The sequence below is a fragment of the Ascidia mentula genome, chromosome 3, assembly GCF_947561715.1.
Source record: "Ascidia mentula chromosome 3, kaAscMent1.1, whole genome shotgun sequence".
In the NCBI taxonomy this organism is placed as follows: Eukaryota; Metazoa; Chordata; class Ascidiacea; order Phlebobranchia; family Ascidiidae; genus Ascidia; species Ascidia mentula.
The window spans coordinates 1,415,718-1,442,280 of NC_138568.1; the positions used below are offsets into that span (position 1 = coordinate 1,415,718).

At 40.0% G+C, this 26,563-nt stretch overlaps 5 protein-coding genes across 6 annotated transcripts; 2 read left to right on the forward strand and 3 right to left on the reverse strand.

Annotated features, from left to right (window-relative positions):
• The first annotated feature begins 1,052 nt into the window (after positions 1 to 1,052).
• Positions 1,053 to 3,307, forward strand: LOC145894660 (uncharacterized). Its single transcript, XM_082983291.1, has 8 exons — positions 1,053 to 1,173; positions 1,360 to 1,476; positions 1,595 to 1,688; positions 1,999 to 2,173; positions 2,555 to 2,625; positions 2,682 to 2,794; positions 2,873 to 3,051; positions 3,107 to 3,307. The coding sequence occupies exons 1-8, from the start codon at positions 1,086 to 1,088 to the stop codon at positions 3,305 to 3,307; spliced, it is 1,038 nt and encodes a 345-aa protein (XP_082839417.1). The 5' UTR covers positions 1,053 to 1,085.
• Positions 3,308 to 3,571: 264 nt separating this feature from the next.
• Positions 3,572 to 8,145, forward strand: LOC145894945 (tyrosine-protein kinase STYK1-like). The gene is made up of 9 exons (XM_082983667.1): positions 3,572 to 3,659; positions 4,019 to 4,160; positions 4,718 to 4,928; positions 5,149 to 5,317; positions 5,727 to 5,905; positions 6,309 to 6,508; positions 6,835 to 6,939; positions 7,288 to 7,425; positions 7,715 to 8,145. The coding sequence occupies exons 2-9, from the start codon at positions 4,144 to 4,146 to the stop codon at positions 7,839 to 7,841; spliced, it is 1,146 nt and encodes a 381-aa protein (XP_082839793.1). The 5' UTR covers positions 3,572 to 3,659; positions 4,019 to 4,143; the 3' UTR covers positions 7,842 to 8,145.
• A 315-nt stretch (positions 8,146 to 8,460) lies between these two features.
• On the reverse strand, positions 8,461 to 16,572 carry LOC145896049 (methanethiol oxidase-like). Its single transcript, XM_082984855.1, has 12 exons — positions 16,451 to 16,572; positions 16,153 to 16,288; positions 15,696 to 15,768; positions 14,949 to 15,134; positions 14,605 to 14,725; positions 14,119 to 14,301; positions 13,876 to 13,931; positions 13,532 to 13,657; positions 13,179 to 13,257; positions 10,592 to 10,755; positions 9,771 to 9,940; positions 8,461 to 9,411 (listed from the first exon to the last, which is right to left on the reverse strand). The coding sequence occupies exons 1-12, from the start codon at positions 16,452 to 16,454 to the stop codon at positions 9,249 to 9,251; spliced, it is 1,461 nt and encodes a 486-aa protein (XP_082840981.1). The 5' UTR covers positions 16,455 to 16,572; the 3' UTR covers positions 8,461 to 9,248.
• Positions 16,573 to 19,029: 2,457 nt separating this feature from the next.
• Positions 19,030 to 23,448, reverse strand: LOC145894949 (scavenger receptor cysteine-rich domain-containing protein DMBT1-like). The gene is made up of 10 exons (XM_082983673.1): positions 23,353 to 23,448; positions 22,794 to 22,984; positions 22,184 to 22,343; positions 21,611 to 21,792; positions 21,191 to 21,356; positions 20,790 to 20,828; positions 20,330 to 20,514; positions 20,074 to 20,239; positions 19,538 to 19,737; positions 19,030 to 19,360 (listed from the first exon to the last, which is right to left on the reverse strand). The coding sequence occupies exons 1-10, from the start codon at positions 23,408 to 23,410 to the stop codon at positions 19,145 to 19,147; spliced, it is 1,563 nt and encodes a 520-aa protein (XP_082839799.1). The 5' UTR covers positions 23,411 to 23,448; the 3' UTR covers positions 19,030 to 19,144.
• Positions 23,449 to 24,209: 761 nt separating this feature from the next.
• On the reverse strand, positions 24,210 to 26,379 carry LOC145895172 (aggrecan core protein-like). 2 transcript variants are annotated; one of them, XM_082983944.1, is made up of 5 exons: positions 26,213 to 26,379; positions 25,550 to 25,643; positions 25,285 to 25,317; positions 25,051 to 25,207; positions 24,210 to 24,712 (listed from the first exon to the last, which is right to left on the reverse strand). In XM_082983944.1, exons 1-5 carry the CDS (start codon positions 26,369 to 26,371, stop codon positions 24,451 to 24,453), a joined length of 705 nt encoding a protein of 234 aa, XP_082840070.1. In that variant the 5' UTR covers positions 26,372 to 26,379; the 3' UTR covers positions 24,210 to 24,450. The 2 variants fall into 2 exon arrangements, with proteins under 2 accessions (XP_082840070.1, XP_082840069.1); XM_082983943.1 differs by lacking the exon at positions 26,213 to 26,379 and adding an exon at positions 25,869 to 26,074.
• Positions 26,380 to 26,563: the final 184 nt, after the last annotated feature.

The window sequence follows — 26,563 nt, forward strand, 5'->3', positions numbered from 1 at the left end:
CAGAGGAACTTCTATATTTGTTATAGTGGCGGGTGAAACATATGAATAAAATATATAACATATATTATGTCCATCACAATAACAGGTCCCTGTGATATATGACAATACAATGAGCAAGGGTATTACAGTTTCTATGATGCAACCAAACTTTAGAGGATAAGATGAACAGTATTAAATGCAACATAGGTACAATGCTTGTCTGCAGGTTTACAAACGTATGTTACATACCTTTAAATACCGGTTTTTGTATATTTGTATGTCTTGTTGCAAGTTTTTTTCTAACGAATATGGCCGCCCTTAAATTAAGTTGCCTTTCTTCCCCCACTTTCTGTGATAGGCGTGTGCACAAATTACTTCAGCGTGTCCAGTTGTAGCATGTGCGCGGGAATCAAGGTTTTCAAGGGAACAAGGGATTTGCGCAATAAAGATTGGTGCTGATAATATTAGGAACAATGCGTACAGTTGAAACATTGACTTATTACCCTCAATATTTTTTTTTGTACAAAAACTGTTGACATTTTAATATATTGTACAATCATTCATTCTTGTTGGACCTAAAACAAAATATAACTCCTATACAAATAATCTAAGGTGCTTTAATTACTGGTAGCGTTATTCATGTCAAGGTCATTTTTTCAATAATTTATCTGGTTTTTTTTACCACATTATACCATGTCTTTTTGTAGAATATTTACAAACATAAAGCGAGAGTCTATTTAATTTGAGCAAAGTGTGCTTTTGGAAGCAGCTGCACATTCTGCAAAACCGTATTGGCATCTAGTGTTGCAGATGATACAGATTAGTTAAATTCGCATGCCAGCTATGGCGTTCATTCAAGAAAATATTCCACGTCACACAACGCCGTAGCTTAGCACCAATTCGTGACATGTGTCATGCCCTTCGCGAGCCATGTGTCACTGCACGCTTCAATACCAATATAACGTCTGTAGCACGAATGTGCGGCCGAAAATAAGCGTTTATTTCCATTACACTACTACAGAAGAAAGTATACACAGTATAGCTTGGCGCAGTTGACGACGTTAAAGTTTAGAGTTGGTAAAAGACTGTAACCGACCGAGGCAGACATGAGGTCAAGGGCGTTAATATTTACAATGTGTTGTTTTGTGTTTTTTCCCTCCGTGGAATCGCTTCCCCAACGTTTGTGCGGAAACAGTAGGTTGTTATTGTGTAAAATGTAAAAATGCTTGGTTCTATTTTATCGCGTGAAAATTTGAAAAAAAAACACATCTTTTACGACGCATGCCAAACTTGTTTATCTTTGAAGACAATTTACTGTCAAAATAAATCGTTTAAAGAGCAGCTAAGGCATTTTGACAAGACCTTCGTGTTATCTTGCAGGATTGTTGGATCGGGTCAAAATCAAAACAAAGTTTGTTCACTCATCTCAGTTCAACTCAAACGCAACCATTCCTCAACTCACGTTAACTGCTGAATTTGAAGTCATCGGAGCGGAACGTGAGTCACGTGACAACCTTTTAATACTGCTCCAGCTGCCGTTTAGAATTTCTTTTGATATGACCCAAAGATAGCTATCAAGCGGATTTTGCAATTCTACGTATTTTTCTTCTTTCAGTGATTGAACTTGATGGATTTCTGATTCACATGCGAAAGTCTTCGGATGGGGAAAGTTCGGAATCTCTTCTTCCGGTCAATGTTTGCAACCTCAGGTTTGATTTATAAGAGACTTTTACCATGGTTATCATTTCTGTTACTTTTGTAAAGTCATTCATTGCATTGATCAAAATAAAACAACGAAACGCCCACTTTGAAAAAAAACAGTAAAATATTTTTGTTGGACAGTTAGTTTTATTGCAATAAGAATGTTGAGGTAACACAACCAAAAGGCCTGCTGGAAATTTTAAATTCCAGCTTTGTTTAGACTCTGTCATGTTAAAACTTTACAAAACCGTGAGTTAAATCACGCAATGTTTTGGGTGAGTTACTACATTAAAAACTATTAACTTCATTGCTGAATAGGTCAAAGCAGTTCTGGGTGAGGTCAAACAATGCAACTTGTTCTGTTGCAACCGACTGTGCGTCCACCGGGGGTAGCTACTGCGCATGCCAACCGAACTGCAGTTTAATACCGAAGAGATTTTGCAAGGGAACTGAAGACTGGGTCGTGGATCACAACATGATAAGCATCCAGCCGGCAAGTGGTTTGCGTTCTTGCTTTAATTTCAGAGTTTAATTGCAAGGTTTGAGTGTTATTTTATGCCGCATTTCTACCGTATTTTGAACGATTATTTAAAACATTTTCACGTAAACAATAAGAGCCAACATACATCCAGCAGTCTCACATTTTGTTTAATATTGGACCGATAGAAAAAAACTTGAGGGTGATACCATTGTGACACAAGCGCGCAAACGTGCCAACTAAAACCACAGCATATCTTTGTTTAAATTGCAATAGGCCTCCATCACTAGCACAATCGATACACCTTCACATCACAATTTAATACGAGGCCAGATTGCTGCGTTATCCCAGCATGGTTAATTAAATCATTGGTCCTAACGCTTCCTATTTTTACAGAACGTTCGGATCCTAACGTTCAACACAGATTTCGATCAATCCTACGTGTTTACAGTTTATCCATACGCGGGGTAAGGACTTGTTTACGTTTGAATTTAACCCCAAAAGTTCCTCATTGCGTTTCCAGAATTTCAGTTGGAACGAAGCCGATAAAGAAATTTAATTCCAAGTCCCCGAGTTGCGTTGAAATTTTAATAAGGAAGGGAATGCACGCAGCGAACGCTGCAGAAATTTGCTGCAGTAAGTTCTTAAATACCGAATTTGTCAATTTTTTTTATTTTTTAAGAGCTATATAAACACCTTTATGTGTTATTAAAGGAGCAAACGTCACCGATTACACAGTCCGTGACGTAACTTTCCATCGGCCTGTAATTGACGTCGACAAGCAATCTGTAAGCGTCCCAATCCAATGGCTTCCACCAATCACGCAAGAACATATTATCAAATATGACGTTCGCATATCTTTGAGCAGGCGCTATTTTGTTAAAAATGATTCGGTAAGACCAAGCAATATTAGTCACGTCCTGACGTAACTGTGACGTCATTCCGTAGACAAACGTCACGAAAAGGATCTGGGGTGCAAAAGAGTGTTTCGACGCCTCGAGGACCTACTCTGCAAACCTGACCTCTCTGGCGCCCTCCACCGACTACCAAGTGCGAATATCGGTGTATCACTCTGGAAAAAGCACCTCATGCGTGTCGGGCATTTGCCGGGAACTGTTTAGTTTTCGGACACCGGGTGCGTATGTTTAGCACTATTGTCTCCTGTGCGATACCTACGATACCGATTGAGGCTTGGAAGGGGAATTGAGGTTAACAAACTAAAAGAGAGAACAACCTCCGTAATTACATGTTTAATATGCTAATTACAAACAGTCACATGAAGTTTAAACCATGAATGTAATGTAAATGTGGGGAAGTAATAATAAGTAGTTGAAGCATTCAACTTGAAGGTAATGGTGGCCTGTTTTAGACGTGAACATTTGCGATCGATCCTTGCACTTTTGCGACCGGCGCGCTCGTTGTCTTGCCAACAAGGAGAGTGCGTGGAATGCAACTTGTGTTTGCAGCGTCGGTTACCATGGCAACGGAATAGACAGAGGACGTAAGTGATACAAAAAACATTACAAGCTTCTTACCAACAAAATAACCGGTCAGAACAAGATGTTTCCACGTTGTGGCGACTGCCGACAAAAACCACCATACTGTTCCAAAGCTGCGGCTTGGCTAATTGTGTATCAACGGGGAAACGGGCTTAATAGAGCAGCATCCAAACTACGACAGTCATTACAACGTGAAATAGTCAGTCAGGGTTTGGAGAGTAATTTGCGAATTGCTGAGACCTAAAAGCATGAAAACAGTCTGTTTTTACGAAGCACATGCTGTACAACAATCTTCACTTAAACCTGTATGAGATTATGTGTGCAAGTTCCAACACGCATATGAACAACCGTATTTACACAGGTCGCTTTGGTTCGGGATGTGTTGATGAGGATTACTGCTCACCTCACCTAAACCCTTGTGTCGAGCACGCTCGCTGCACTGACAAACCCGCGCCTGCACGAGGGGCGACCTGTGTTTGTCCAAACATGTTTTATGGCGACGGGTAGGCATATTTCCTGAAACACTGTACAGAAATAAGTCACCATAATTGACAGGTTACCAAAACCGTAGTATTTTCTAAGATTTGTGCTTGCTTTCACAAGCAGTATCTTAGAAAATGGGCTTATTTCTGAGAAAATGTGTTTATTTTGGACTTGCGTGATCATATTTAGCTTCTAAACGTGTTTATTTGTTAGTGGTTATTAGTTGTTATTTGTCCAGTGCTGGGCGTTTTCTGATTGACTAACTTCAAAGAAGTCAAAATTATTCTGGAGAAAAACTAGAAATATCCTGAAATTCCGATATTTCGACATTAAAAAGCTTCGTGCTTATTCTTTAGTCCTTGTCGTTGATAGCCCTGATAACAGGGTTTATAGTTTGTTTTATGATTAATTTTACTATTTTTTAATTCCCAGTTAATATATCTTAAAGTGTTATCTACCGTATGTAAGTTGGACTCTCCTTAATGTTAGTGAAATGTTCAATCAAATCTCACACGCTAAGAACTGATTTTACGATTTTCCAATAATCACAGTTTCCTACGAACCGATTACATTTTAGACTCAAACTTGGATCGAAATGCGAGAGTCGTTTGGGAAAAATTGTCGTCATTTGTCTCACCATGGCAGTCGTTCTCTTGCTGATCAGTTTCGTCATTTCGAGGAGAATTTGGATACGAAGGAGACTCGCGCACGACATCAAGTGGTCGGAGTTTGTCGCCAATCAATCTCTACATCACAAAACCGCTTTGCTCGACAACCGTGACAAAGGGGTACGAATATCAGTAACATTCCAAGCGTATATCGCCTTAAGCATGCCTTCAGTTTTGGGGGTAATGTTTGTGTACAATGAAATAACGTAAGGTTACCATGCAGCAAAAACGTGACACATTTTTCCAATTTGGAACCAAATTATTATGACATATATTCTGTGTCGTGTTCGTATTATTCCGTTTTGTCTTCGCAAGTAACAAAAGCTTTCTTACGTAATAGGACGTTTGCATGCCGACGTTCGGAGAGCAACCGGAACTCGACAGAAATGACATCATTATCTGTGACGTCATCGGACGTGGTAATTGCGGTGTCGTTTACAACGCTTTCTACAAAACGTGCAAGGGAGTTAACGACGTAAAGGAGATGGTAGCTGTTAAGACGTCACAAGGTAAAGTTAAGACAAACAAGGTAATAAAGGGAACATGCCCCTAATACAAAGATGGTCCACGTATTTTAGTTACCCCAGAAATTCATTATCGACATTATCTTGCCATCGATTGATCGTTATATGTTACTCTCTATTTTAACCAAAAATTACTACAGTTCTAATGTCATAATTTAAATACAAGAACTTACGAATTTGGAATGTGACTAAGTTTCTTTTTACGCCCTAATAAGAAGTGGAGGAAGTCATGTGACAAGTCACGATCACTTCCCATGCAGATAAGACTGAAAAGTTGGTCACGACTTTTTTATGAATGGAATGTCTAACTTTAGTAAAATGCTGGACATGTTGAACCAAATAAGGTTCATGTATAACTTCTAAACTTTGTTTACATTTCGTGTCTTGCTTTAAGATAAGGCATCTCATCACGTGATCGACTTCCTGTCAGAAATCGGTTTGATGTTGAATATCGGTGATCACCCCAACGTCATCCGGGTTATCGGATGTTGCACCACCCAGAAGCCAATCCTCCTCGTAACGGAATTCCTCGTGTATGGAGATCTGCTCCACTTCCTCTGGGATGCAAGAGAGGTAGATTTAAGTGATGGAATGAGTCTGTCAATTAGGTGATATGAATTTTGTATATAAAAAGCTGACAGAGACTTGGCTTATGTAAGGTACTTGCAACCATTCAAACACATCCCTATGTGCAAAAAATGACAACGTGCTATTCACCTGTAAATAAAAAATACACAAGCATTTACATAAGGTTTGACATTACTGCCAAAAGTATAGAATACTGGACATTACAAATTCGTGCTCAGACAGACCTTCATCTTAAATGTTCCATCTAAATGCGTCAAAACATAAATGAATACAATATTGATGTAAAACGTTTTCCGGGCACTAAAAACACCTAATCCAACACAACATTAATGCATAAACAATGAACCATTGAAATCAGAAAACATAACAACCAAATATCTTTCTTCAGCCTGAAAAATGCGCCAAAGATCCAGCGTATCAGTTGACAGAACGGTCTCTCTACTACATGTCCCAACAAGTTGCTTCTGGTATGGAATATCTCACAAAATCAAAGATTATTCATGGCGACCTGGCGGCAAGGAACATCTTGGTGGGCGAAAATTTGGCTTGCAAGATATCCGACTTCGGCTTGGCAAACGACGTTTACCGGTAATTTCCCTATTTCGTTGTATCACGAATACAAAGCAAACTTATACCAACACATAGTATACAGCCTAATTGTGTATAAGCTGCAGACAGATCGCCAATGTTTCGACATTGCTTATCATACAACCTAATGTTTCAAACGGCTTCATTCCTTCCTTCCTATATATACATTTCGATGAAGTCGGTTTTTGTTTAAAAGTCAATGCGTTGAGCTTGACATTACCAAAAAGACATTCACGTTCATGGCCTTTTCTAAAGATCCCATCATTTCCAACTGTTGTTACAAAAATATCAAACGACCCTACGTATGAAACTCCAATTTTTCCAAGGTACGGCGTGATAAAGGGCCAACAAGAGCGTTGTGTTCCTTACAAGTGGATTAGCCCCGAGCGCATGATGTCTGGGAAAGAACCAATCACAAGCAAGAGCGATGTGTGAGTTATCATAGGACCGCCTAACGATAAGCGCCGCAGTCACTTACGTCACAAGTCAGTGGTTGTGACGAACAACACGCTTTGGCCAATTTGTAAACACAGTTGAGCGAAACCGTCGTTTAATTCAGTCGTCTTGATTCATCAACATGAAAGCCAAATTCTTTAATTGCAACCACGGCAGAGGAAAAAGTAAATGTAATATGTAAATTCTTGTTATTGTAATTTCAACGATTTGCTTATAGAATTAAGATTCTCCAAAACGAAACAAAAGATGTCTAGCCAAAAGTGCTCGCAGAGAATAAAGTTTTTATTGCCATTTTTTTAAATTATGCCTTAAAAATCAAACAGCTGGTCTTTCGGAAACCTGATGTACGAGATGGTCACGCTCGGATGCGCACCACACGCCGGTGTTTCCCCTGATGAGTTACTTGACAAACTCAAGTCTGGATACAGAATGAAGCAGCCCAGCACATGTACCTCTGCCATGTAAGTGATGCAGTCACAACATTACAAGGGTTTTGTGAATAATACAGTGTAGAAAAAAACTATCATCACTGGTTACCACTGGGATACACTCGAACATATAATTTGGCCGTGTTTTCGTCGTATTTATAAGTTAAGAGTATGTGGTTTAAATTTGAAAATAATTTGCGCGAAGTCTGTTGAAATGCTGTTGGAAGCAAACCCTGCCAAACCAACTTTGTTTAGCAGAGACGCAAGAAAATGATTAACTTTCCAATATGTCCGCAATCCATTTACCCCCTTTCAACTCCAGGTATTCCATCATGACGAAATGTTGGAAATGGCATCCGTATTCGAGACCATCGTTTACCGAGCTTGTACGATTGACAGGAGGAGCGATTAATAGAGTCCACACGCATGAGAAGAACAACATAATATAATCTGTAGCATGAAAACAATCGAAACGTCTGTAGCGTGAAGTTCTCAACCATTGTATTGGCTATCTTGTTTATATTAAAGATAATATAATGCGACATCAATTAAATGTACACAGTTGCTAATTCTCTTTTAAACTTGAGCTTTAGGCTTGAAGCAGGTTTTGTACTTTTAACTAATTTCTAAGTATTTTCGACGCCTTGTTTATTGTTCTTGTTCCATATTTTGGTTCCAATAAGTTTAGTGAATAACTGTTTTTTTGCAAGAAGTTTGACGCAACACTGTCACATAACTCAGCACAGAATGAGTGCAGAATCGGACGATTTCGTTTGTGCGAAATTAATATTCCTGTGTACTTTACATTAAAAGATGAAGCTGATCGCTCGCCACACTTTGCGAGTAGTTTATGATTATCTGTGAAGGCAGATCTGTCTCCACCACTAAACAGAATATACTGATACCTGTGGGCTTTATGACATTTTCCCTTGGGTGATGATGATGATCGTTTATTTACAAGTTGATGTTTTAAAATATCGAAAGAGACAAAAAACGTAACTTGAAATTAAGTTGAAGAAAGTCAGTAAAATGTACCGTTATAACCGTAAAGATTGATAAACACCTCAATTAACACAAACAAGCAAATTTTATTGTACATTACTCATCGAGTACTTGGGAGATTTATCAGTACGAAGCAGCCAAAAACATCAATTACAACTGTCATTCAGAAGTTGGTTCACATAAATGACCTAAGGGTTTATAGGAGAGTTTAGTAAATAAGATTATAAAGTGCGCTGTATCAGTCTTATGTCTACAACTGAGTTGTCCTGGATTGGCACCTTTTGAAAAGACTGACTTTGATATTATAACGTACACCAGCCTTCGTGAGTAACCCTCGCTTCATCAGGTGTAAGTGGCACAAAGTGATACAAAAACAGGAGCAAATTCGGGGAAAGATAAAAGGAACGTTGATACGAGTACGTTGGTTTGCTCCAGCGAAATCGTCCATTTATCATTCCCCGAATTTGCTCTTGTTTTTGTATCACTTTGTGCCACTTACACCTGATGAAGCGAGTGTTAATCGCGAAAGCTCGTGTACGACATAATTAAAAAGTCAGTCTTTTCAAAGAGTGCCAAAGCAGGACAATTTAGTGAATAAGATTGTAAGTAGCGGTGTTATGTTTACAGGTAAAATGGCAAATTTGTCTTTTCGCGTATCAATAAAAATGGAAAGGACCCCAAGGCAACATTTACAATACTTGATAAAAGTAAAAGCACTTACGTAAAGCAGTAGGAAGTTTCATTCGTTGCTACAAGTATTCAATTACCGAAAAGTCGTTTAATTTGCTTAACAAGCATTAATTACCTGCTACAAAATTACAAAAAGTCGCCAGCTAAATCTTTATGACGTCACACTAGATCCAAATGTCAGAAGTGCAATCGCCTCCAGGGTAGCGAATTTCGTGGGCGAGGACCGGACCACGTGGCTCGTTGCCAAAATCAACAAAGCAATTCCTGTTCAACCTGAGACCTCCCTTTTCCGTGTCAACATCGATTTGCAGCAGAAAGGATCCAGCCCTAGAGAATAAGCAATCACATTGCAAGATAGGTGACCAACTTGAGATAAGATTTCCAGGTAATTGTTCCAAGGTTTCAGAATGGCGTTTTTGTTCTAGTTTTGTTCAAAGTGTTTCCAGTTTATGCAACATACGTCCAAATTTATACCGAACCACAATAATGAACTGAATTGTCCTGCTTTGGGACTCTTTGAGAAGACTGACTTTTACATTATAACGTACACGAGCTTTCGCGAAGAAAACCCTCGCTTCGATAATAAGGAAGAACGTGTCCTGTAGTTACTGTTCGAAACGTTTACTCAAGGTAACATGATTAATAGCATATTAGCTTTGGCTTTTCTATTTCAAACGTGTCCTTACTTCATCATCTTAGGGTAGAACTGTTTGTCCCATCCACTGTACAAAGATGTGGTGACGTAAAGCCGTTTACCATCCAAGCTGAGTTGTAACATCTGTGGTCCTCCCTCTATCTTCTTGCCTCCAATGAAAGCGGGCCCTGGTTGAGCCGTAAGCTCCTGGTCCTCCGTTACCTGAATACAGTTGATTTCAAATATTACCATGATAACTTTGTGTCAATGCTTCTGTTTTTAGAAAACATTTGAATAAGAACTGATTCTGCTTAATAAAGCGAAACATGTATTATAAAATAAGAACACAAAGTTATCATAGTAATAATTGAAATCGACATTTTACTTGTATCACGCCAAAGAAGTGTTGCTGGTCAGGTTTGGATTTCGTGAAGTTAAAACCTTTTTTACTGAATACAGTTCCACAGAATAACGTTTGCGTTTAGGACTTTTATTCCTTCGCTTGAACGAGTGGGCCATGAATGGTTTTCTTAAACTCAGGCATTGGGTGACACAGAAAGCCACCAAGTGAATTGTTATTTACGCGGGTAAGAGCAAGCGTTTCAAATAACTACTGTTCGACGTCAGTGCTGTGAGGTAACTTGAGTTGCAGCAAGGCGCGCGGTAGAGCTTGAAGCGTGAGAATGCCTGGGTTAGCCTGTAACGTTTGGTTTACAGCAATGACCACAGCAGTTGCTCGAAACGTTTGCTCTCACGAATAGCATATTTGGCTCTGGCGTTTCTCTTCCGTATTATCGCACTTAAAAATGGTTATTTATTTGTCTGCTTTTTAAACTGTGTTAAGTTGGGCCAAAACTTGTACAGGGAAAATACCTTAACATTCCCATCCGAACAAATGCTTCCACCCAAAAAGATCTGCCCAACCAACTTCGGCCGACTTGTATCCGTGATGTCATACTGGCGAATGTCGCCGTGCAACCAATTCGAGAAGTAGCAGAAGCGATCGTCCATCGAGAGAAGGATGTCTGTGATCAGGCCTGCAAAAGTGGGAGTTGCATTCAGGGCTTCGTTAAAAGGGCCGAGTGTGGTCAATTCAAACAATCGACTCTTCTTGTTTCAGTGCATGCAAAAATGCGTGTAACCCTACTAACATATATACACAAAGTAACATATCGTAAGACAGAGGTCGTGGCTTATTTATTTGCGTTGTGTTGCCCTCCACTTCTCATTGGAGCATTATCTAGTCATGAACCGTGTGGTCATTTTTGGCTAAAGCGGCCGTGGGCGAAGTTTCCAAATATTTGCTGATGTTGATAATTAAACGAAGGGAGATTAACAGCTCGGCAGAAAACTCGTGTCAATGTTTGTGATACAAGATAAAATGTTCTGCGCCAAGAGTGGGTCAGGTGATAACGCTCAAACTGGTTATTCGACCTGAGGTAATGCAATTGGTGTCCAGATAGTTGCAAATTATTCTAAACAAGAATTTTTTGCTTCGCACCACGTAAATCTGATGTCAACACACAGGAAACAGCTACAAGCTAATCTGATATCTGACAATCAAACCAAAATGCTCTGACAATCAAACCAAAATGCCCTTGTCATTGATGAGAACTGCGCGGGATTCCCTGGTGAAAGTTTGAATCCAGGTAAAAATAATCTACATGCGCAACACAACATATTTAAGGCTTGGCGCGAACTGGGTTAAAGTCTACTTAATGTCACAGATCCATCCATCAACCATGAACCACCCACAGTTTGCCAACATATCTGCTGTTAAACTGGGATTAAACCACCTCAGTGCGATCAGGAAAAATACCTTTTCGGTTGTCTGTTATCTGTAAGGACGTCAATAAACCTGACGATTGCTTATGGGAAGTTTGCGAAGTCGATTTTTTCAAAAATACTTTATCTGAAATTAAACCGATGTTTGTTGCCTAATTGAAATACATGACAGTTGCAGCAGTTTCATGTAGCAAAGTAAACCGAGGGCCAGACACCACAAATTAATGAGCAATTAATGATCAAGCCGTCAATATAATATAGGATATATTTTTCACCCTTTACTGCTGCACAAAAGATCTAAAAGGGTTGTGGACATTTCTGCTTATGCAACAGGCAATACCTAGTATATCACACACACATTTGATCTAGATAAGTGGCTGAGTTTTGAGAATGCAACGTTAAAAGTTGTTGATCACATACAAAACGCGTGGTAAAAAGAATATGTAACCAAACAAGGTTGCGCGCGAGGGCGCAAACAACATCACGTGTTAAAAGAAGTCGAAATTAAAAACGTGTAAATGTCCTTTGTATTTCGCTCCTAATCAAAGTTTGTCAAGTGTTAACATTCAATAAGTTCTTTTGTTGGAATGGATCACGTAGGCAAGTCTACTAAAGCCCAACAAACCGTATCCGCAAACTGTATTTTGGCCGCATCGTCGGTCTTTAAACCACAAAAGCCAAGCAGTGCGTGCTGACTCTCCGGCAGAAAATGCTCGAAACAGCTAAGCAAGTTTGCCGAGCCAAGAAAAGGAGCCTCTTGAAAAACGCTGATACAACGAAAATTGTCGAACCGCGGTGGAAATGTCAACTTTGCGATAACTCGGCTTGTTTGTCATTGGGGAACTCCTATGAGGTCAAATTTAAACGACAAAGTATAAATGCGTCAAGGTGACCTTGACATCTGATAGAGGACTCACCTCGTTGCAGCTTACTCCCGCCATCGCCCACCATGCGTTTAGTATTTGCACAAATTTCAAGTTGCATGTTGAGCAAAAAGCGCTATTGACTGTTTAATTCGCACATTAAAAACACTCACAAAGACGTGGATTATGAAATAGTTAACATCAAGTATATTCATCGTCAACAGGATATCGTTACAGATATATCTAACATGTCTGACTGATAACATTACATGACGTAAGTGCTACCTTCAGTTGAAACCCGTTGACAAGTAATTAGGGCCCACAAACAAATATTGATCCGTCCAAACAAACGGCCTTTAAACACTACAGAAAAAATGCTGACATCGTGAGTTTATTTTTATCAAGAGGGTGAGCAAACACTATGGGAAGTTGTGTAAATGGCCGGTGGTGTGCAACAGGGTCCACAGTAAGCTTTGTTGTAAACCAAGCCTTTAAAACCATCGGTCAAGTGCTTGGCTCCGTGTACTAGATACATACGTCATTTAATGATCTCATAAAGCTCGTTGTGATGATCGAAATGATCTCAGAATAAACAAATAAACACAGAAATCCTTCAAGAGAAATAGAAAGAAGGACCTTGTGCACAATTAACCCCATTTAGAAGCGAAATAATCTTGCATTTGTTTTAAATCTGCCGGCTTTGGTATTAAATGTTAATGTCATACAACAGCTGTAGAGAAAAATGGTAAAACCAGCCTACGTAATGTAGAAAATCGTTGCTATGTTACTGACAGTTACAATAGAAATCCTACCAGGCATTACAGGAAGGGCCCATCCTTCGACTTTTTTTGGAGGAATGCTGATGACTTTGTCGGCTTTCCAATCCCCTGCCTACGTTTGATAAAGAATATTGTTTAGAAAAAGTAAAGATATGTGGCAAGACATATTTCGATAAATAGCAAATTAAGTACGTTTATGCATTTCGGCATAAAAATGAACTGCAGAACTGTTGGAGTTTGTTAACTGGGACGTCAAATCAGGCTGACTTCTTCGGCGAATCATAGAAATCATATAAACAACAAATTATACACATCTTTGCGACAAGAAATACCGCCACAAGGGTCAAAGTTTGATAAATCGATAAACAAAAATCGCGTCGTTTTACCGGAGTTTTGTGGAAGCGGAAGACGGTGCTGCTCAGCGCGCATCCGACGAATCCTTCGGTTGCTGACGGATCGTGGAGAAAGCGAATCTCAAGAGGAATCATTCCATCCGGACCGAGGTCGATATCCTGCATGATAATAAGTTTCACATTCGAACTTCTGGTAGTTTTATTATATTGACTTATTATCAAAATAAATGGTGTCGCTGATAGAGTACAATGTGAACCATAGGGCTAGATTCCGAAAAATCAAGGAACCAGAGCAATTGGGAGATGATCCCTGTGGATGAAACGATACTTTTCCATGGGGGTAATTTATAAGTTCACCCGCTAAACGCTCAATTTACCTGAATTCTTTCTCTTCTATTCCAATCCCACACATACAACGATCTGCAGTAATGTCCTGCAAAACGAGAAAAAATATAGCGTGTTGTGCAATAAGACGAGTGAACGTCTTTACATAAAATCAGCCGATCAGGAGATTAAACTCGAGGCCTATAGTGGCTCCAGAATAAAATATTTCAGACACAAATCAATGGTATGATCTTGAGATAAAGGTGAGAGTTTTTAAGATGTAATTGTTGAATTACCTTCTTCCACATCTTTGGGATTAAATCCACTCAAAAGTTTCTTGGGAGTTCCCCATCCGGTGCTTATCATGACGTTATGACGTGGTTGGTACCAGAAGTCGTATCCGAACTCTGTGTTGTTGCCCGGAAGCTCCCAGTTTCCTTGCAGCTCAAATGTCTCCGAGTCGAGGATGACGAAACCACCTGACACAAAACCCAGTCTTGGTTGAATGTTTTTAACCATAAAAATACAGTGGATATGGTTAATATACATAAAGTTTCCTATATAGGAATGGGAAATGTCGAAAACACAATGCTGTCGTTTACAGACAGATTTTGTGGAAATGTCAAATAAACAAGAACGACCGAAGCGTCATCCAAACAAGTAGTTTTCTTGCCAGAGGAGCTTTGAATTATTGAAGGCCTGTGCTTCAATGCAGTTCTTTTCTATAGCCTAACCATTAAGTCCTAATAGATAGAAGGAAAGAGGCATGTACAAAATTTCACCTTTTGCATTTCCAGAAGGATCCCCAATCGTACTGATCATAATTTGACCACCTGGGATACAATGGACTGTATGTGGATTGGCCAACCCAGTCTTGTGGAATATTTCAACAGGTTCCACAGTCTGCGAAGCCCGGTTAAAGTGACAAGTGACAAACTGGCGATTCTCAAAACATATTAACACGTTATTAAGGTTTACAGGCTTCGCTGTCCAGCAGGCATTGCAGCATAGCTGGATCAGCTACTTGCAAGATGCATTACTGCGATTACATGAAACATAACATCGACATTAATATGGCGTAACGCCAGTTCGGGAAAATTGCTTAGAAACACAATCCTGATCGTACCTTCGCAATAACCGGTTTCTTTGGGTTGCTTGTCACGTCGACCGCATAAAGCCTGCTTGACACGAGACCGGGCATGATGAAAAGGTTGCGACGTTTTGTCGGGTCGTGGAAACAACTGCTGCACGCATTCCATCCAGTGTGGTGGAGCTCATCCTTCATGTTCGGCATTTCAAGACGGTGTATGACCTACGTCAGGCGTACAGGTAAATTCTATGCACGTTTTCACCTTCGTTTACGTTGAACTTGTTGATAATTGATAACGTTTGGATTGGCTAAAACAGTATTTGAAATCACAACAAATACATTTGCTTTTAAGCCAAACAAAAGTGTGAACCTTCAGTTTGTAACCAAGGCAACCCAGGTGGATTATGAGGAAATCGACCTTTACACTTTTAGTGCGTTTTGTAACAAAATTCTGTTTGCAGAAATTTGTGCCCTAATTGCATTGAATGAGTTTGCAGAACTTGGCATCGCATCCAACAGATGGAAGCAATACTTCATGATAGCGGAAACAATTGGAAACTCAACGTTCAAATTACGCGCAGGGTTTTACGCCCGTCTGGAAATCTTTTATGCCCCCATGTATCAAACTGAGATTCTGCAATGACCAAATGCCAACTGACCACATTAATAGCAATTGCGACAACTAATTTAACTGTTCTAGCAGCAGTTAAGTCTGATTTAACTAATTCACCATCGAGAATGCATCTCTCAACAATTTTGTTTGTTATATTTTAAAATACCCACCTGACAGTATGTGGGAGAATTTTCGTCGAGATCCACGGTTGCCAAATAGTCAGGAGCGTTGATGTCAGTGTTCCTGCCAACGGTGGAAGAGAAATGTAAGCATAAATTCACATTGACTTGTTTACGGAATTTCGTTAACCACAACAAAGTTATGTTTAAACACCGTTAGCACTAAAGCCTACTCAGTTGGATAGGGAAAATACGTTTATTAGAATTGTGTTTAATTTTTTGAGCTGGCCCACTTGACCTGTTAGGTGTTTCATAAGATAAAGTTTTTTGTTGTTTACTATACAAAGAATTGTCCTTTTGTACCAAGAACCTTACAATTCTATACAAAAAAGCTTGCTGGCAGGTGTTAAATTTTGACGGGAAGTGTCCTTCAAGTGCCACATAATGGTATTAAAAAAAAAATCCTCCCAATCAGCAAGGTAATGCATAATAATACGCTGCTGGTTACCTGTAAATACAAGGTATGTAGAGTATTTTTTCCTTGGGCCCCTTCATGGCATCCTTGGGCGTTGCATAACCCGGACCCGTGGAGGCTCTGCAGCACGAAGGCTCCAAATGTTTGGCGATGGTTTCCACACGTTGCGCTAAAATCATTTAAAACAAAAAGCGACTTTGAATACAAATGCACAAGGCAGCAATTTCGTCTGCATTGCTGCATTGTTACAAACATAAAGGACAAAAAGTATTATTTTGTGAAGAAATGAAATATTTTATTAGGAGTTTTACGAATACAATGATGTACTTACACATGTTGTTGAACAGCAAATTCGTCAAAATGAAAGAGGAACAGAAAATTAGCAAAATCAGATTCTATCTCGAACAAACACCAACTAATTGGCTAGAAAGTACAAACGTGACACCATTGCTCACTAAATCAAAAGATTATTAACGGCCAAAAGATTTATGAACGGTTTAAATTGGTCTCCAAACTACATTTACAACAAGGCGCCGCTATTAACACCTCAAAACCAAGTGATCGAAATAACGTAATCAAAAAGGCAAATGGTGCGTAAGAGACTGCCACTATGTCTGCCACAATAATTGAAAAAAAATCCAATTAAAATACGTATTGGCGGACGTCCGGGAATAACGTTTGAAACATTGTTACGTGGATTTCCGGGTAGCGTGAGCGCGTTAAGCACCATGAGGTTGCTACCTACTTAGCATAGTGAGACATATAGCGATAATTACATCACGATGGAACTACCCATCGTGCTGAATTCCGGGAACCTTATTTTTGTGCTTTATTGATTTGGTGAAACTGGCTCACACAAACGTTACAAATTGTCAAACAAGCTTTAATTGCATTCACCCCAAACCATGCTAGAACGCCGCTCACAAACTTCGTCAAAATGCTTCGTCATGATGACTCGTCTAACAGTGCACGAGGCATGAAACCACAAACCCCGACTGAAGACTCAGCTTTCAACAACTTTGTTAATCGAAAATTTGCAGCCGAATTGAAACGAATGAAAAAGAAAGGTCACGATTAAAGGTGGTCGGCGTTGTACTGGAGAAAAGTTGATGGTTGTGAATTCAACCGAAAAAGACCAGAGGGCATACTGTTAGAGTACATTGCTGGTAAAATAACTCTAAAACTGAAGTGCGACTGGAAAAACCAATTTAAAGATTTTAAACCGCGTACTTGAAACACTTCGCGACGTAAATGAAACCTCATCTTGAAATTTACTCGTCAGGAATTTACAACGGTTCGCGGAACTCGACGCTGCCACGCCGACAAACCTTTTTTGTGCGAAACCCTTCGTTAACACCAGCAGAAACACAACATACTGAACGTCGCAAACCGTTTTAACTTTAACGTCTTATACATATATGAGGTAAAGCTTGGTGGCCTCCCATCAAAACCTACGACTGCTGCACACACGTCCGCATAAACAGTGCGCCCCTGTTCAAGTGGCCTCGGTTCGCTGCATACACATTCGTCAAAGTTTGTGCAAACAACGCCGCGAAACTCCAAGTCAGCACAATGCCAATTAAGCGCCGTGTTCTCTTCCGAAAACTGCCTGATCCGCGCTTGTCGAAATACAGCCCCAGCAACAAATGATCGCTTTCCAAATGCCTTCCAAAGATTGTGGTCGAACTTCCAAACACATCAGGCGTTCTCTCCATATCCTCCATTCGAAGGAGTGAGACGATAAACTTAGCATGAAGAAGGTATTCCGTCACGGTGCAATGCGCACTTGTGTTTGCCTACCAAGGAGGTATTGCCGACACCCGTTAGTGGCTGACATCTGCACCGGGTTAAACCGTTCCCACTTGTCGTTACAGGCGACAAACTGGTTTATGTAAAACAGTTTAAAATACCCCACCATTTGGAGGCAAATAAAAGAGGTGCCAAAATAATAGGCTTGTATGCTGTTTATGTGTCCATTTTATCGATAGCACGTGTCAATATACGCCTTACAGTTGAAGCATGACGTGGTTGTTTTTTCTGGAACTAGTGGTGAGCAACCTGACTCCTGTCTGCTCGACGGTTTAAGATTGTCAGAAATAGGTCAACGTTACGGTTTATGTTGCGACAATGCTGAAGCTTAACCTGTCGCATCATTCCACGCGTTACCTTGCACTGACAACATCCTGATCAATATCATGACAGTCTCACGTGAAAGGAAGCTAATCTTTCGACAGGTCCAATTATAATTTTCACTAAACTCCTTTAACATAATCAATACTTGTACCGGAACTACCCAAGTGGGTTAGGGTACAGTGCAAATCAGGTCCGCTGGCTTATTAACTGTAGTTGCCTCTGGCGTTTTATTGCACTGGTCAGTTTTGGGACGAAAACGTTTAATCACGTACACACTTTATAATTAGACCTGATTCTGTTTGCAACATAGGAAAAGCTTGATCGAGCTCGAACCAACGCATGCCGTATACATAACAAAAAGATTTCTGAACGTCTTTAAAACCCCATAAAGGACTCAAACTAAGACAAATATAATATGTTTAACATACCATAATGCTATAAACAAAATTAAAAGCTTATGGTGTTCGTTGCTTGGCGACTAATGCTCCTTGTGTAAATTTGAGCATGAATTGCTGCAGCCAACGCAAATCAGGATGAAATAAAGTTGTTTACAACAGAAAGACTATTTGAATAAGTGATACTGACGATGCCTAATTGTAGGCTAAATTGATTCCTAATTATAGGCTAAATTGATTCCTAACTGTATAGGCTAAATTTATTCCTAATTATAGGCGAAATTGATAACGACAAATGACTGAGAGTTTTTTCTGATGTAACTTGTCGAAATTATCAGATACTGAGTTTCTGATACTTTTATCACAGAGTCCTATCTGTTTGCAATGGAAACGTTTATTTTGGTAAAGATGAACAACAAACAATTAAATCGCATTTGCAAGTGGTAAAAACGATTCAACACAAAATGCAAAACGAATATAAGGTGGTCAAGTTGATTTTACTTCCTGTAGATTCCCTGCTGAAGCAACCTGAGAAACTCCTGGGTATCGGTGACGAATCTGTAGACGGCTCGAAATCCACCGGCCCGGATTTTGTCGTCGGTTTTGAACTCAACGCGAAGAACCCCAGCTGGTCCCACCGCGCTTATCCTAATGTAAAACCGGCCGTTCACTTGCACGATGCGACGAGATGTGGTCTCTGCCCCGTTCAGAATCTAACAAATTCGTTCTTAAGTAAGCAAGTGTTGCTCGATTGATTTGTAGTTGGATCCTAACATAGAATCTACATAGTTCTTTACTAAGATGCGATAATAAAAAAATACTTGATGAAAAGTGTCACCGGACAAATGACATTTTGATCCGATTAAAACCGTTGCAAGCACAGCACAAACCTTAATGGAATCAAACACGGGTTCGGTGAGGACTCCCAACAACGTAAGCGCCACCATGCGGCCGGCGGGGGCACGGATGACCCACGAGCAATTTTGGTTATTGTCGTATGGACCATTGGGCCAGTTCGTTGATGAAAAGTACTGCGGTTGGGCGGTGGCCATCAAATTATTCTCGCCACACGAGGACGCCGCAGAGTCGTCTGGGTTTAAAGGAGTTGTAGTTGAATTTGACGAGTTACATGTGAAAAAAGATTGAGAAAGAAGGTCTTACATTAGGTTTTTTGGTCATTTACAGCACCTGAAGAAGCAAGATAAAGCTCGCGAAAGCTCGTGCTATAATAAAGTTATTTACCAGTCAGTCTCTTACAAAAGCAGTGCACCAGCAAGCATTATAGGCATAGACCAGAGACTGACACGGCAAATTAAAGAAATTAAATTAGGTTTTTTGTAATAACTATTAAACTAGTAACTTCGCTATACAATCTAACGTGATCCAACTTCGTCGATCGACCTTTTTTTAAATATTTATTTTTTACTTTTTTCAAGTTCGTAAATCGCTCGGAATCCCCTTCCGACATTGATGTAATCAGTTGTGAAGTCAACGCGTATGACGTCATTGGATGACGTGAAGCGATGAAAGTTGAATGGACTCCCGCTGATGGTTCCCATTTTCGGGGAGTTACCGTCGGGACCGTCCCTAACCTGTCCGAACAATCGTTGTTAAACAACAACTCCCCTGCTCAATCAAAACTTTTTACGCATGAAGTACAACACAACGGATATTAGACTCACCACTATCCAGTCACAACACGACTCTGTGTGAACGTAAGGAAACCACAGGCGAATTTTCTGATTGGGATTCGCAGCCCGTACTATCCACGTACATTGAAGGTCATTGGTGTAACGTCGCCACGTGGTGGGGCTGCGGAACTCGGCGTGTCCCACCTCGGGTACCGTCAAATTGCCACCGCATGCTCCTGAGTGGAACACGTGAATTACAACAAAAGTAAAGTATTTATTTGTGCAAAACCAATAATAATAATATTAAGTGCGGCTTTATCTTTAGTCTCAAATGTCCTTTGCGGTTTTAGTTATGGGAAAGGTTTAAATTTATGACAATGGTGCTAACACCCGCGTCTGCTACCTTCACGGAACCAGGGTGGAAACTTTTTTGTACTCGGTTACATTTACAAGAAAAACTTGGATTTTTTTTAAGATTTTTGATGTAATATAATGACTATAGATTCCATACCTATCGGCAGTGGTGTCGGTCGTTTCTGCGGTGGTATAGCTGCAAAAATAATAAGTGTTTTTTTTTACCACACCGGGATTTGAACCCAGGAAGTCCTGGGCACGAATCTCAATCAGGTTTTCTTTTTGGTGTACGGGTCGGGCGCTTGACCAATGATGCCAATCACCCGATAATAAGTAATAAATGAAAATACCAACACAGTAAACGGCGCCACGCAGCGGGCGAAGTAAAACGGAAAACATTATTCCTCAAATCTTACTTTTACTCATTGTTTACCTAGCAACAAATTCATTGGTTTAATTATCAGCACGCACTCAAAAATGTTAGTGATTAATATTTAAAATTATCAGGCATTGATGTTCATGTAGTCCTTCGTCATCACAGCGCGCAAATGCACTTACGCGTGATTGCCATGTAGGAGGCGCGAAACCCGCTCATAGACTGTTTGTCGTCGCTTGAAAAACAAAGTAGAAATCTCCCCGAGGTTGACGTGTAAGGTCTTCTCGTACGTGGGTAAGTCCCTTTCAGAATAGTCACGAATCTGGGCGGTTTATCGAGATCATACAACTGGAAAATATTTTGATTGAAACAAACAAATTGTTTGAGGAGGGGCTATTAGGCTAATGTTCGTTATAACAGGAACAGTCGACTGAACTGTATTTTCAATATTTCTTGAAACTAACAGTGGTATTTATAACGTTAGTCTAGCTTTCTTAATCACTTAATTTAACGAGGTACAAGTTATGGATTAGACCCCGATAAAGACCAAGCATATAAATGTCATCAATATCTCCTTATAAGGGCATATTTCTATGACTTACAACGACTTGGTCACAGCACAGTTCGGTTGAAATGCTGTGGAAGAAGAGGCGAACTTGTTGATCGTTTGGAGCCGATATCGTCCAACAAATCGCCGAGTTATTCGGGTAGTTATCCGGATAATTGGGCGAGGTCACATTTTGTGCCGCGGCTTCGGCTTCGAGGAGGAATTCCTGCACGGGAACTGCAAAGTGGAAAAACAGCAAAGTTTTAATAATTGTTTTTTTCGTTAAATCTACACAACAAAATGGAACTCTCTGAATAAGAATCAGAATCACCAAACAGTCTTGTGGGCAACAAACACTTGGTATCTGATATTTTCGACACGTTATATCATAAAAAAAATTCATTTGTCGTTATGATCGTGTTTTTCTGGTGTATATGTTTCGATCACAATTAGCTATCGTCCGTATTACTGAAAAACAATGCGTTTCAAAACACGATTATAACGACAAATTTCTTCGGGCTTCTTCTTGTGTAACTTGTCAACACTGATAGATTTAGTTTATAATACGCCAAAGTTTATAACGGAGATGAATTTTGACACTGTCATGATGGATTTAAGTGGAAATCACCCGAGATGTACGTGGCATTGAATCCGGATGCGCTGACGGAATCATCCGAGCGGAACGTGACGAAAAATTCCTGAAACGTTGAAACGTAGCTCGCAGGTTCAGGGAGTTTCCCGCGAAGTGTTGCCAATATCGGTGAGTCAGCGCTGCCCCCGTCGTGTATCTGTTGAGGCAAATGTCGGCGCGTTATCGCAAGTACTGATTTTGACATCCGTAACCACTTTTCGCTTGATTATGATTTCTACCGCCTGTGTTAGCGTAAATTTGATTTAGATCGTTGAGGAATTAAAAAAAAAACTATTTGCATGGAGAATTTATCATTGAGAACAGCTGTTTGCGAAAAACTTGCACGGAACTGACTTTCTGGCGTAAATACACTTCAAACCCTCGTTGTATAACAGACGAAACGTAGGTAAAATAAAATGTATATTTGATTGTGCCTAAAGGTAGAAAATACAACATGCCTGCCAGCATTTGTAACACAATTTTTATGCAGATATATTTCTCAAACTTTTCGGTCACATCTTCGGACGCTCTCCAGAGCTCATCATTTGTAGGGTTTTTAAGCATTGCTTTACCGCTTCTCACGACTATGTTCGTTAAATCGGCTTACCGTGATGAGGTCACAACATCTTTCCGTGTCGATAACCTCAAACTTCAAGCGAACTTTTTCGCCGTCCCCAGCGCTGATTAACCAAGAACATTCGGTATCGTCGTCATACGGCAGAGGAAAGTTGTTGGTCGAAAAGCTAGCAGCCTCAGATCCGGCGACAACCTCGATAGCATTCGATCCAGTGTCTCTTCCTGTGTGAATGCCAGCATAAATCAAAAGTGATTGTAATTATGAATATAACCTGTGGACCCGACTAGATGCGCAGCTTTTACGTTATTTTGTTCAATTGTGACGACAAAATAATATTTAATTTTTTTACATTTGCTAACGAGACTGGCTGCAGGGAAGAACACGACTGAAGTTTTTCCTACTTTTCCAAAGCATTTTATAGGTTTTATTACGACCCTAAAGTATAACAGCTCCTTTGTTACTTTTCAACACGCCACATCCACGTATAAAGTTAAATACAAACTCTATCTTTCCCACAGGTTGAATACCATGGGTCATTTTCACGTTCTTAAAATAATCGGAACCAAAACACACGTGAAATAACACTTACGATCTCTGGCAGCGATTACACAAGACGTCAAAGCGAAGATCAGAGTTAAAGTTTTCATCGTTGCCAACTGCTCACGCCAGAAACCAGACCAACAGTCTGGCGAGCTAAACAGGATCGTCCATTTATCACGATTTGTCCGCACAGCGAGCCTGGAGCTATGTTTAGGTCAAACGTGTGTGAAAGTCGCAGTCAAAAGTTTACGGTAATTTGTTTCGGCTGCAAAAAGAGAAGACAGATGACGCGTGGTTGATTGCTCGCGCCAGACCTCTTGGCTCCTCCTGCAGATAGGGGTTCATTTTTTAACGGAAATACCGGTGTCACGTGATGTGGTGGAAATGTTAATGCCGTCGGCATTTCATCGCATTCGTGATTCATGGCATCTTGGTCACGTCTTTTCGTGTTTATTTCCGTTTGTTTCAGACGCAAACAAGTGTGCAGTGATTCGGCATAAAGAGATAATTATTTGTGAGTGGCAACTTGTCAAATCCGTTTTAATTGAATTTGTTGCGTTCGACGTTGAACCACAACATTAATTTTTTTTTTTTTTGATGTAATTGAACATGCGGTATTGATGATGTATTAAACGACCTTGTTTTCACAACGACCGAGGATTTTACTCAAAAGCTGTTGGAAGAATCTGTTAACGAGTCTTTGTTGGCTATAAAGCTATCAGCAGAGTCCAATCACGTAAACTCATATGCGTCACTTATTTTATGTTTGAGAGAACAATAACCGACCAAATATTCTCAGCAAAACCTTCTCACAGCAGAATTTCACCAAATGCATGGTTGTCACTCTTGTGGAAATTTATTAACCAACGATCATGTCAAAAAAACATCAGTTATTTCAGTTGCAAAAGGTGAAAGGGAGTACAAAGTCAAACAGGAACACATATTTCAATTTCCATTCTGTCTAACGTCGTTTCGCAACATTTCATGTACCTCAGATGAATAATCAGCGATAAAAGGATTTACCTTTTATGAAGCATGAAGAGAAAATAGATTCGATGAGACCAAACGATTTGATATTAAATAACTCGAGTGGTTTGTTTGTGACGTCATGATATCCAGCATGAATTTCGCTCGTTTGTACACGTGACTATCCAACATACCGTTCACACAAAACACCGTTAGTTGCCGTACATGGGACGTCGTCGAATTTATAGTCAAAATATCGGGCTATGACGGCGCAATCGGCATTGTTGTGGTTGTCAGGTTGATTCTCGGCCCAGTCCGTTGTTGCATTGGTTGCTATGGTACCGTCTCCCCATATGAAGGTGCCTTCCGTCGCCTCGTCGCTCAGGTCGATCCAAAAACCGTGTGAGTCGGCACACCTCTTCAGAATCTCGTCGACTACGAATCTGTGTTAATTCATCAACTTGTTACCACACAATCCATCTTTAACAAATTATCCCATGCTAAGTAAACAGGATTTATGACGTCACTTAAATGTAGCGACAATTTCTTTATTTGACGTAAACGTTAATTTTATTTTTTTTTTTTAAATCGTATGATTAAAGTTTCGTTTTTAAGTTAAAAGACAAACACCAGCACCAACTACGGCAACACAGTACGCGAGGCTAAATTCCATGCACAGTAACGGCCGTAACCGCTTTGTCCTTTAATTGTTATGAGCAAAAGCATCTTTTTCAACAATTTCTAAATGAGGTTTTATAATAATAATATCATAGCAATTTACTTCCGTGATGCTGGATCCCGCAGCGTGGCGTAGGCAACTTGTGCATTCTTATCGTGGCACACGAGCTCAGCTGTAGCGTACGGGACGAAAAGATTGCGGGGAGATACCCAATACTGATACCCATTTTGTCCGTTTATCCAGCCCGGTTCCTTTAGTTCTGTAAAAAAATCCGGAAAATTTTGGTTTTACGAAAAACCTGAATAGTCAGCAAACAGTTTTACAAAATTTACTTACTGTTGATCCGGACAATGAGAGCAGCAATTTGTTCTGAAATGAAATCGACTCACAATTAAACCTCTATCGTCCGTCAGAACAGCTATTAATTATTTTATTAATTTGGCTTTAGGGATTATTATAAAAAAAACATTAAAAAAATGAAATTATCATTTTTTGGCCACGCCGGGACTCGATCCCTGGATATCCTGGCCACGAATCCCAATCAGGTTTTCTTCTTGGAATATGGGTCGGGCACTTGACCAATGTTATATTGTTTACTTACCGTTGTCGGTCATAGAGGGGTCGAGGACGCCAGGGATCGGTGGGGGTGGTGGAGGTTGTTCAGTTGTAGGCGCCGCTGTGGTCGTCGTAGCGGCCTGCAAAAAGGCCCAATGATTAAGAAATAAACTTGCATCAGTTATATTAACTTGTATATTTATAATCAAGTATGTGTTGTAAAGCAGAAACTTCAATGTTCATTGTTACATAGTTCAGTTAATTTACATTTAGCAACTTTTTTAACAACTACTCAGGAGAAACTTTGAACAGTGAATGCAACTTCGTAAGCATTTAGAAGTTTTTTTTGTGCTTTTTGAAGCTACCGGGGGTGCTTCGTAAACAACGTTGCCTTGCAGATCACTCCAAATATTTGCGGTGTCGCCGTCTCTTTGCTTGCAGAAAGTCGGCACTCGACAATCGTAATACTGACCAGAACCACAAGTCCCCATTATTAGCCAAACAAAACACATTGTCGCCAATTTTAGCATTTTTATTCTATTTTTCAACTTTGTTTTTGCGACTTGCGTTTGAATCTGTAAGGTTGAAAGGCAGAACTTTGAGGTTTGAGTTTTAATCGCATTTAAGTCAAGTGCCGACTCCTGCAATCTGTATGCAATCTTTCGCGTTGTTAACTTTCGAATTTAAGCTAGATTTGTTGCCCATGTACCGTTGGAGCTTTAATTTGCTTGCGTGTCCATAAAGATACAATTCTTTCTGTGCCGCCAACGTTTCTTTTGCAGATTGCAGGAACCTTGCACCAGCGAAATTGCGCTGTTACAACTGCTACCAAACCGATGAATACCAGGATTTTAGACACAATAAACATGGTGCTGCTGGACAGGTAGCCTATATCAACACTCTTTTATTAGGATATTGACTGTTTACAGTGGATATTTTTTTAAATAATATTTAGAGGCAAGAATGGTTTGACGCACATAACTTTAATTACAAAATACGTTGAAGTTATTAGTTGTTTTCGAGCTGATCCTACGTACAGTTGATCTATTCCACACATGAA

What these genes read in the sequence shown, in the direction of transcription:
- LOC145894949 (XM_082983673.1), bottom strand. Translation starts at nt 23,410, where the DNA reads ATGAAAACTTTAACTCTGATCTTCGCTTTGACGTCTTGTGTAATCGCT. An exon ending in TGTGCTGTGACCAAGTCGTT is followed by an intron (nt 21,357 to 21,610) that starts GTAAGTCATAGA and finishes AATATTTTCCAG; the next exon opens with TTGTATGATCTCGATAAACC. An exon ending in CGTGTTGTGACTGGATAGTG is followed by an intron (nt 20,240 to 20,329) that starts GTGAGTCTAATA and finishes TTGTTCGGACAG; the next exon opens with GTTAGGGACGGTCCCGACGG.
- LOC145894945 (XM_082983667.1), top strand. An exon ending in TTGGCAAACGACGTTTACCG is followed by an intron (nt 6,509 to 6,834) that starts GTAATTTCCCTA and finishes AATTTTTCCAAG; the next exon opens with GTACGGCGTGATAAAGGGCC. An exon ending in ATCACAAGCAAGAGCGATGT is followed by an intron (nt 6,940 to 7,287) that starts GTGAGTTATCAT and finishes AAAATCAAACAG; the next exon opens with CTGGTCTTTCGGAAACCTGA.
- LOC145896049 (XM_082984855.1), bottom strand. An exon ending in AGAAACCGGTTATTGCGAAG is followed by an intron (nt 14,726 to 14,948) that starts GTACGATCAGGA and finishes CGGGCTTCGCAG; the next exon opens with ACTGTGGAACCTGTTGAAAT. An exon ending in TCCCAAAGATGTGGAAGAAG is followed by an intron (nt 13,932 to 14,118) that starts GTAATTCAACAA and finishes CTCGTTTTGCAG; the next exon opens with GACATTACTGCAGATCGTTG.
- LOC145895172 (XM_082983943.1), bottom strand. Translation starts at nt 26,033, where the DNA reads ATGCTAAAATTGGCGACAATGTGTTTTGTTTGGCTAATAATGGGGACT. An exon ending in TTGTTTACGAAGCACCCCCG is followed by an intron (nt 25,644 to 25,868) that starts GTAGCTTCAAAA and finishes GCCTTTTTGCAG; the next exon opens with GCCGCTACGACGACCACAGC. An exon ending in CGGGATCCAGCATCACGGAA is followed by an intron (nt 24,713 to 25,050) that starts GTAAATTGCTAT and finishes GAATTAACACAG; the next exon opens with ATTCGTAGTCGACGAGATTC.
- LOC145894660 (XM_082983291.1), top strand. Translation starts at nt 1,086, where the DNA reads ATGAGGTCAAGGGCGTTAATATTTACAATGTGTTGTTTTGTGTTTTTT. An exon ending in ACAGTTTATCCATACGCGGG is followed by an intron (nt 2,626 to 2,681) that starts GTAAGGACTTGT and finishes TTGCGTTTCCAG; the next exon opens with AATTTCAGTTGGAACGAAGC. An exon ending in CGCTGCAGAAATTTGCTGCA is followed by an intron (nt 2,795 to 2,872) that starts GTAAGTTCTTAA and finishes GTGTTATTAAAG; the next exon opens with GAGCAAACGTCACCGATTAC.